The sequence below is a fragment of the Mesoplodon densirostris genome, chromosome 11, assembly GCF_025265405.1.
Source record: "Mesoplodon densirostris isolate mMesDen1 chromosome 11, mMesDen1 primary haplotype, whole genome shotgun sequence".
NCBI lineage: Eukaryota > Metazoa > Chordata > Mammalia > Artiodactyla > Ziphiidae > Mesoplodon > Mesoplodon densirostris.
The window spans coordinates 55017767-55028273 of NC_082671.1; the positions used below are offsets into that span (position 1 = coordinate 55017767).

The 10507-nt window shown below is 37.8% G+C and overlaps 1 protein-coding gene across 2 annotated transcripts in view; it reads right to left on the reverse strand.

Annotated features, from left to right (window-relative positions):
• The window catches only part of TMEM117 (transmembrane protein 117), a 531055-nt gene extending 520863 nt beyond the window's left edge, over nucleotides 1-10192 (reverse strand). Inside the window, exon 1 of one of the 2 annotated variants that reach the window (XM_060113376.1) lies at nucleotides 9916-10192. In XM_060113376.1, the coding sequence (XP_059969359.1) occupies nucleotides 9916-10192 (277 nt within the window). The remainder of the gene's footprint in view (nucleotides 1-9915) is intronic. The other variant, XM_060113377.1, reaches the window with a different exon arrangement.
• Nucleotides 10193-10507: the final 315 nt, after the last annotated feature.

Consider the following 10507-nt stretch of genomic DNA (forward strand, 5'->3'; position numbering starts at 1 on the left):
CAACTAGACTTTGTCTTTGGCAAGGCTGTGCACCCTGTATTCCAGCCTGACTCCCTGTGCACCCCCAGGTCTTCTAATGGCCTTTTTTCCCCCTTCTATCTGGAATCCTGCACAGCAACACAGCTACCATGTCAGAATGTTCTCCTGTGTTCTCCCGTATCCCAACACTCACCCTTCGAAATAGATCTCCTGATGATGCCAACTGCTAACATCCTTGTTAGTTCATCACCCTCCCAAGTAGCGCAGACTTCAAGCCAGTGAAAATACCTTCAAGAAATGATTCTAGGTATGAGCATTAATAAAAGAGAAAAGAAAACAAACCAAGGAAAACTTTTATTTGTCAGTGTCCTTTCAAATCACACTCCTCTCCCACCCAGGACTATTTACCCTATTATTTGAAAAACAAACAAAACTTCTATCCATGTGGTTTTAAATGAACAAGTGATCAAGCACTCTTCGCTTCCAATTTTACTATGTATTGTTTAACCAGCTGGCTAGTTCCACCCTGGCAAGTTATATTTCACTCATCAGTGAAGCGGTTTCTCTTAGCACCATGTGTGAGGGTCTAGTTGCGGCAATTCCATTTGATAGCTGCTTTCGTAAGAAATTTCTGCCGTTACCCCCCATAGGTGGGAAATGAGAAGAGGAAGTGGAGGCCAGGATTGGACCTGGAAAGGAAAGAGTCCCTTGGCCCCTGAATTACTCATCTCTACCAAGTACAGTAAAACGTACCGAGAAAGGTACTTGGCTAATAATTGCTTAATTACAATGCTCTAACCTGAGTTAGTTTTATTAAGTCCTCGAGGTATCTTTTTACAGCGTTTGTATCCTCTGTCCTATGGGAACTAGAGCAGCCAGACACTCCCAGCACACTGGAAGCTGCAGCTGGTGGCCCTTTAGTGTTAATGGATGCGCAGCTGACTGCACTGTAAACTAATGAAGGCACCTAATAAATAGGTATGGGAGGAAGTGGCCGTACAGTTGGGGTTTCCAGCTTCACCTTCCTTTCCTGCTCAATGAGACAGAACATTAAAGTAACAGGATAAGTTTTTTTGTAAAGGGCTACCAAGTTCAGTAACTATTAGACAGACATCAAATTCCCCTTTGAAGAGGGGTGTTCCTTGGGGATTATTTTAATGCTAAATATCATTTTCCCAGCTTACCTTTCCTAACCTCTCATATCAAAAACCTTGCTTTTTTTTCTCCCATGATAAAGGCCACTCCAAGTAATGGTATAACATTTTCTCTAACATGAATTCTGTGGTCACTCTGAGCTCAAAATTATTTTACTCCACAAAAAGGAATTATGTGTTGACAATTCAAGCATGCAGAAAAATGAAGATTCTGGCACTGTGTATACATTGGTTGAGAATGAAGATGGTAATAAACATTTAAATCATAGCTATCATGAGTATCAAACACTGTATCTTGAGAAGACAAAGCTTAAAACTGTAGATATTCTATCTAAGTATCATTTGACCACATATATAGCATTTGTTCAAGTAATTCCTCCAAAAGGAAGTACTTATCATCTTGAGAATGCAATACTTAAAATAATCAATTGTTGACAATCACACTGGGTAATAATAAGTATACTATTTTTAATGTACTATAAACTATCAGGATAGTTACTATCAACTATCAGAGTCATTTACACTACTCAGGTATTCAAATCTTAAATTAACACAAAAGAGGTCAGATCATACCCACATCATTGCATTAAAATAATCGTTTTTCCTTCCTAAATATCTGATGAAATCTGTTTCTTCATGTGTTGATCTTCCTGTATGCCCAAGACTATCTTACCCACACTTTCCAGAATGTCTGAAACTTTTCTATTCTGAAATGATAAAATCACGTGTAGCTCAAACACAAAGAAAAAAATTCAAACTAGACTTAAAGCTAAGACAATAGAAAACAAACAAGCATTTACCTTTATTAAATCCATTAAATGACAAAACACTGTTGAGTTACTTGGTATTTTATGGGCAACAGCTTTTAGTTTAAATAAAATGAAAGAAAAAAAACCCTAGAATTTGTTTCCTCAGATTTCTAGATGTATTGAGAATGCTTTATTTAGAATTTCCTGTTTAAAACTAAAACAGACATAGGTACACAGAAAATAGCAAACTCTTTAATATTTTGCATAATATAAACACAAGAAAAAAACCTTCAACATGTATTTTTCTTTTGTAGATGTCTAGTTATCAGTCAAACCATAATTTTTAAAAAATCACAGCCTTCTAAAAAAGAATTGTGATTTCTATGCAGGTGGATATCTTGGGGGGACCAAAGATTTATATGAAATGTTGCTTACAGTCAAGTACAGGTCCATTATCCGATTATTATAATTCTGAAATCCGAAAGACTCTATATTTGTAACTGATGTGTTGGTAAGACCTGACCAAACCTGAATTCATTTAGCAGCAAGACCTAACCTGAACTGATTTGAGGCTGTTTATAGCCTTTACACCACTTCATGTGAATACATATACATATACATATACATATACATATACATATACACATACACATACATATACATATACATTCAGCTACAGATATATCGATGTGTTTGATGATGGAGTATTTCCTCAGTCCCATAGGGCAAGCTACTAAATGTAAGCACATGCACTGACGTCTGAAACATGTCTGGTCTCAAGGTTTGGATAAGAAATGGTGGGCTTGGATTAAGGTAAATAAATCCATACTGTGCTGTACTGAGCGCTATTCAAGGTAAATGGGCCATTGCCTATGTTCTCATTACCTCAGCCCATCATTTACTGAACTCATTATCTTCTCTAACTGGATTCTCCTAATGAGTCTTTCTTTTTTTAATAAGATAATCACTCCCTTAGTCACTCATCCCAATATTCCTAGTCACCCATAATTTCACCTTTACTCTCACCTCCTCACATCTCATCAGCTGTTGAAGCTTCACAAGGTTCCGAGAATCCCCACCCTGATGCCCACTGTACCACCCCTATTCCAGATTGGCCTGAACTATCTCAGGCCTGCATGACTGCACAAGGCTCCAAAAATACTTTCCTACTCTTTTCTACTCCCTTAACCTCTCCCTCTCCAATTCCCTGTAGATCCTGCTTCAAGATTAATCCCGCCATCATCTCCCATCTTGTTCAAAACTTTCCTTGATCCAAATATTGCAGTAGAAGGGAGAAAGACCAAAGTACAAGACTGGCATAAAAAGACAAAGAATTCAGACTCAGCCTACCTTGCTATTGTATCTCCTGCTCTTTCCTAACACAAACCTTTCACTCCAGTCAAAATGAGCATGACCTCCTCAGTTTTCCCGCACTCTAAAAAAAAATCTAAACTGCTCTCATCTCTTTTGCTCACACCATCTACCTCATGACCTAAAATTTGTAATGAATTCTTTGCATCATATTTGACTATTTTAATCCCACTCATGCTTCAGACTCCCTTACATCCCACGTTGGCAGCAAAGTTTGCTTTCCCCTTCCTGGACCACCGTGACCTCCCTTCTTGAATTCCCACAACTCTCACAGTCTGTACATTTGATACTTGATGTGCATTTCCTTGTATTGTCAGAGTAATTAATTTTTCATGAATATGCATCTTATCTCTTTAACCAGATTTTAAATTCCTTGAGAGCAGAGACCATGTCTGATATTTTATAAATGAACAAATGAATACTCTTCTATAGCTTACAATAAAAAGGCAACACTGGCAAAGATAACATGTAAAAGATAAAGGAATATTTATTTATTTATTCATTCAAATTTATCAAATAATACTACATTCCAGGCATTGTTTTAGGCACTGAGGATTAAATGATAAGCAACACAGCACAATCCTTGCCCTTGTGAGGCTATGGTATGGCTGAGACATGAAACATTAATGAAATAATTAGGCAAATAACTATATACATGAATATATGTTTCAAAAAAGGAACTATGCAATATTAACAGGTCCAGCATCATTTCTATACACTATACCTGTCAGAGCATTCTGAGTCGGCCTGCCCTTCATCCATGTTAAAAAGAAAAGTGCAACTAATAGAGGCTTTCTGCACATGTTAGAAAACAAAAAGAAATGAAGGAATACAAACAGCAAGAGCAGTCTGTTTGAGAAATACATTTGTCATAATCTTGATGTTCTAATATCCATCCCTAGATAAAGCTATTCAATCAGAAGGCATTATTTAGACCCTGATCACTTTGCCCTTCATAGAGTTACTTTCAGTGAATACAATATCACAAATTTCTTTTATGCTTAAAAGTTATACTCTAAACTTTTATGAAAGTTTGCTTTAAAACACAAGAATACGAAATCCATTTCTGCACTTGCCACCTCACCATGCAGTGTGTCTTATACCAAAAAAAAAAAAAAAAAAAATTCCTTACCAGAGTTTAGGGCAAAAAATTCCAGAATTTAGTGCAAAGAAAAATTCCCCTGTGAAACTTGCAATTTTCATCATTTCTGATATCCAAAGCTATGTAATGTATCACATTTCCCCTTCTGCCCAGCCTCCAAGGAAGCTCAAAACAAACAAGGTAGCAAAACTCATGAAATCAAAACATATTTGATTCTGTGGTACTCATTTACTATTCCTGTTGTATTAAACATAAATGTTTTTGTAAGTCATTTCAACTCTTTTTTTGGAATAAAAATGATTTCTTCAATAAGCTCAAAAAATTAAGTTCCCCTTTCTATGTAAGGCTTATCAGCATAATAATTTTAGATTTCTCTATTCATGGATATCCCAAATGTATAATCCTCCAAAAGGGTAGGATGCATTATTTGAACACATGCTTATTTTTTTAAACAATGGAATCATCCAAAAATATTGAAAAGAGAGGCACTGGAAAAGTATAAACTGATATTCCAATGGAATCTAAATTTCATAAATCCTGATATAATACTTACCTCAACAAGATTCAGTGTTAAACCTAAAGAAATTTTTTTGAAATGTATTAATTCTCACTTCACACCTGCTCTTAAATTATATTCTGCATTTGGGAAATTTGGGATTGTGACCAGCCTGAAGTCTTACAAGTTTAGTGCTACGATGTAGGAAAACCAACTCTCCCATTTTATTCCAATCATACCGCACAGGTGAGAGGGGAATAGTTTTAAACGCATTTAATCATTTCTGTCTCTGATAAAAAAGCAATTTCCAATTTGCAAGAGTCAGCATTTTTATTTGGGACAAATCCCACTACAAATTATAAATCATGAGAGGGTTTCATGTTGTTAACTAAATAGCCACAGCATTGTACTAGTCATGTCTCATAAAAAATAAAATTTATAACCAATGAACTGGATTAAATCAAGTGATCACAGAATCATTCACTCTTCCTCACGCATTTAAAATGGCAATATTGGGCCTCCCTGGTGGCGCAGTGGTTAAGAGTCTGCCTGCCGATGCAGGGGATACGGGTTCGTGCCCCGGTCTGGGAGGATCCCATATGCCGCGGAGTGGCTGGGCCCGTGAGCCATGGCCGCTGGGCATGTGCATCCGGAGCCTGTGCTCCGCAACGGGAGAGGCCACAACAGTGAGAGGCCCACATACCGCAAAAAAAAATAAAATAAAATAAAATAAAATAAAAAATAAAATGGCAATATTGTGTCGTCTTTTTGGAATCTACAAAGAAGAGACTTTCCATAATAAAATAAGTGAGGGAAGACTCAAGTTAATGAAATGAAAGCGGTAGTGGCACTCTATTTAATATTTTTATTTGGCATTTCATTGGAGAAGTACAAAAAAAAAAGAAACTGTTTACTTGATCACACAAAATGATTCTGATTATTTTGTAAACCATTCCAATTTCTGTAACAAAAATTTTTGTGCTTGTAGTGAACAATCCCACTCCTCTCAACACACATACACCATCATTACCATTACCACCACCTACCACAAGCTTGCATCTACAAATCGTTAAAGGTTTAAATAAGGCCTTTTAAAAAAGTGAATTATGTACAAATATTACCTCGTGGGGGACAAGGGTGGAATCATTTATCACATCCCAAGCCAGTGAGGGCAATGTGTGTGCTTGCATTAAATTTGGGGTTCTTTTCCCTAAGGTTGCTTGGCTGTCAGTTCCAGAGCACCCTGCTGTACATGCCTTGGTGCAAGTGGACACAAGTGGGAACTGAAGAAAAGACAACTTCAGTCTGACAGGAGGGAGACAGAGAAAATACCACAGAGGAGATAATACTTGAACTTGGATATGAAGGAAAAAGAGAAATTGGCCAAGTTAAGAAGAGGACAAGCATGATGGCTCTAGGAAGGCACTTATGCAAAGGCACAGAGGCATAAGAGAAGACAGCAGGTTTGAGCCAGCAACTAATTCTGTAGAGTATGGAATGTTAAGAGATCAGGTTAAAAGGCTAGCAGGAGCAGATCATAACGTGCTTTGGAGTTTAGATTTTATTCTGTAGGTGATAGGAGCCATTTAGCCATGTAAAAAAATTATTCCAGTAGCAAAATCTAGAATGAATTGGAGAAGGAGAGAATTATTAGGAGCCAACGACTAATAACAGTTTGTGAGTGAAGGAAGAAACAATGGCCATGAAGGAAGAAAGAAGGAGAAGACCAGTTTGGAGTTCATTAGAAAATTCCATCGGGAGTCCAGTTATCTTAGCCAGTTATCACCAAGATTTGCAGATTATCATCCCTTCTCTAATACCCCATATAATTTCATAGACTTTCAATAACAGGAAAAAAAGAAAAAAGTAACTTACCAAATAGAAGTGATAAAGCTGACTATATTATAAAATCTTACCTATCATAAGCAAAAAAAAAAGAAAGGACACACTTTTGCATTGTTTTCAAATAATTTGTAGTCAATAAACTACTTGAAATCTAGAATGATTTTTTTTCAGGGCTGAATTATTTATACCAATAAGAGAACTAAAAAGTAAGCCATGGGCTTCCCTGGTGGTGCAGTGGTTGAGAGTCCGCCTGCCGATGAAGGGGACACGGGTTCGTGCCCCGGTCCGGGAAGATCCCACATGCCGCGGAGCCGCTGGGCCCGTGAGCCATGGCTGCTGAGCCTGCGCGTCCGGAGCCTGTGCTCCGCAACGGGAGAGGCCACAACAGTGAGAGGCCCGCGTACCACAAAAAAAAAAAAAAAAAAAGTAAGCCATGACTAAATGTGATTTTACTATAAGAGATAGGACGGCAATAGAATAACTTAATGAAATGTAGTAATTACAAAACCAAATGATCTGTCCTTATTATTAATATCATTACCTCCATCATATGATTTTCATTCAGTCTTTTATAACATAGGCTGATAACTTTTCTCCAAACTGTATATTTTGGTCTAAGCTTGCCTTAGCTTTCTACCCTGAGCAAGTTTATGGAATGGATTACAGATGCATCCAGCCATTGCTTTTAATGGACGTCTATTGTTTTGCCTGCTCAGCACCCTTCAACCACTTTTGAAAACTGACCGTCTCTTGCTTACCCCCTCCCCTTGACCTCTTCTATTCATATGATTACTATAAACAACACCATGCTTGTTCAATGTTCGGCGGATGGCCCAGCTCACACCCAGTTCCCAGTTATCCTCTGTGTCAATGACCCCCATCTCTCCATTTAACTTTAGCACCCACTCTCTAAAGAACACACCTTAGTTGGGAATCACCACTAAAGAATGGCTATACTTCTGTTCCAACATGCCATCTAACCACACCCATCGGTTCGTTCCCTTCTCTTACTCCCGTTTCACCTGTTCCGTTTCATCCGAATCTTCAGGCCCTTGCCCACTCCTCCGAAACCACTGTTTTCCTCACCTCCTTTCCACACCCAGCCAGAACCCCCTGCTAATCAAATCAATACCTCTTTTACTAGAACTCTCCATTGATTTTCCATCCTTTGTTTCCAGTACAGCAAGCCTGAGTATTCCCCGACCAGGTGAATCACTCAAATTCTGTTCCAGGTGACTGAGCTCTCACAGAGAAAGCTGCTCAACTATTCAGATTGGTATCACTCAAATTTATCGTGACTAACCACCTCAGCCCTGGGTGATCATCAGTAACCCTTTCATTTGTCCTAGTCAGTTCATATCTATATTCCCTAGAGTAGCTCTTCCCAAGTTGGACCACTTTCTTAAGCCCCTTGCTCATCAATCCCTCCATCTTTATCTTTAGCTCTTCCTTCCTCATAGTGAAATAGAAATCACCAGATGGGAGCACACTCACCTCTCTACTCCTCCACCTCAAATGCTCCTATAGAGTACCAACCTTGATCTCACTCATGACTATTTCTGAGGAACCGGGGTCTCTCCTCCTGTCCCCTCTAAGGCCACTGTTTGTGGCCTGTGTCCTAAGTCACAGACCAAAGCAACCTTCAGAGATGCTGTCTTCCTTCTATACCTTTACCTGCACTTCAGTCTAGCTTCTTCCCCCATGACAAGCGGATCAATTAATCTCACTCCTACAATAAAATCACCATCATCAAAAATAACAAGAAAAACAAAATCTCCCCTTAGCCTTTTTTCCATGTATAGCTACTTCCCATTTCCTTCTTCCATTTCCTCATCAAATTTCTTGAAACTACATATTTTATAATATAAAATATGTACATTTTATATGTTTATGCAATAGAAACAGATGGCAACAGTTTGAGGAGTAGAGATTGAGAAGAATATATATATAATATTATGTGTATGTATGCATATATATTTGTTGTTTATTCCCTGAACTATTGCCATCTGTTTCTAACCAAACTTCTACACCGAAAATACCCACACTAGGTCACCTATGATCTTATAATTGCTAAATTCAAAGTTTCATTGCTAAGTTCTCTCCCTAATTGACCCAGTAGCATTTAAAACTTTGTTTTTCCCCATAGCATTTATCACCTCTTTGCATTTTATACATTTATTTGTTTAGAACTTTTCTCCCTCCTGTAGGATGAGTTTATGAGGGCAGATACCCTGCTTTTTTGATTCGATGTCTAGAATAGTGCCTGGCATAATAAGTAACCAATGAATTTGTTGAATAAATTGCACCCACCTCCTGGCCAAAATCGACTGGGCCAGAGGTAGGAACCACACCCAACCTGGGTCAACTTCGTTTAAATCTAAGAGTTTAAACTTGGCACCAAGAGTCAAACCAGTCTCTCTAAGTGGATGTAAACTGATCTTCAGTGTGAAAGGAGAATAAAGCAGATATGAGAGAGAAGTCGAGACAAAAAACATCCTGGTAGAATTCAAGCCCCTGTTTCCATTATCCCAATTATCAAAACAAATTCTACTCTTAGTCTCTGTGAAATATCCCAATACCCATATAGTAAGTTACCTTTGAAACTTAAACAAATTTAGTCTCTTTTTCTGTTGCTTACTACCAAGAGATTCCTTACTATAATACTGTTCTGTGGTTGATCAGGCTCAAAATAAACATTCTAAAGCCAATGTTCAAAAACAAAAAAAAAAAAAAAAAAGGAAAGAAAGAAATGAGGGGAAAAAGTTAAGAGTTCCTGTCCTAATTCCCCGAATGAACAATATGTGTAAATATATGGGCAATGGTTAACTTACCTTAATGAGAATGTGGTGTGATATGGAAGCATTCTCTTTATGATTTACAAACCCTTTATGATATTATACTTAGGTACTACTTATAGGAAAAGAGCTATTTACATGTCTTCTTTAAATAAGATTACACACACAATCATTTTAGATATAACACCATTTTTAAAAATTAAGTTTAGAACTAATTTTACCTCATGTTAATATTCCTTAGGCCATAGAAATGTACACCATTAAACACAGAACAGTTGAAGAACCAGAGCTACAACAGCACATAACTAATTAAGGCTGGAAGGCAAACTGAAATGCATTCTAAACTGGCATTTAGAAATAACAAAGCTCTATCTTGGAGTATAGAATTAAATAATTATCTACATTACATTTCATGGGTACTTACCAAACAAACGCTGATGGAACAGAAATTTGCCAGCTATTAGTCCTATGAGAATGGCAAGTAGCCATAGAAGCACCTTCAAAAGCCTCCAACCAACTTCTCTAGGGTATTTATTTGTTACAAATGAAAAACAGTTTCCAACAACAATAACGTTGGCTTCTGTTTGGCTATGAGAAACTGGGTCCTCCGCAAATATTAAGAAGTTAAAGAAGATCACCAAGTAGGCCACAATCAACCGAGACCAGGGATGCTGGAAATAATAACGAAAGTCTTTACCCATCCTTCAAAACTTCAATTCCGTAGTTTACCTGCATAAGAAAAGATACACAGGGTTAGAGCAGAAAAACAAGTAGTCTCTCTCTTCCTGTTACCTGTTCAGATTTATAACAGCTCAATAGAGAGGTATTTGGAAAGGACTTATTCCTATTTACGGCACCAAGACAAGCCTGAGATTGAGGATAGTAAAATAGTGAGATTGAGGATTGTCCCTTCCCCATAATCTCATCATACCTCTGATCTACGGGGATTTAGGAAAGACGGAGAGTATTGGAAAGAGTAGGGGGAGAGGGAGGGACATGAGAGGGCAGATCATGGT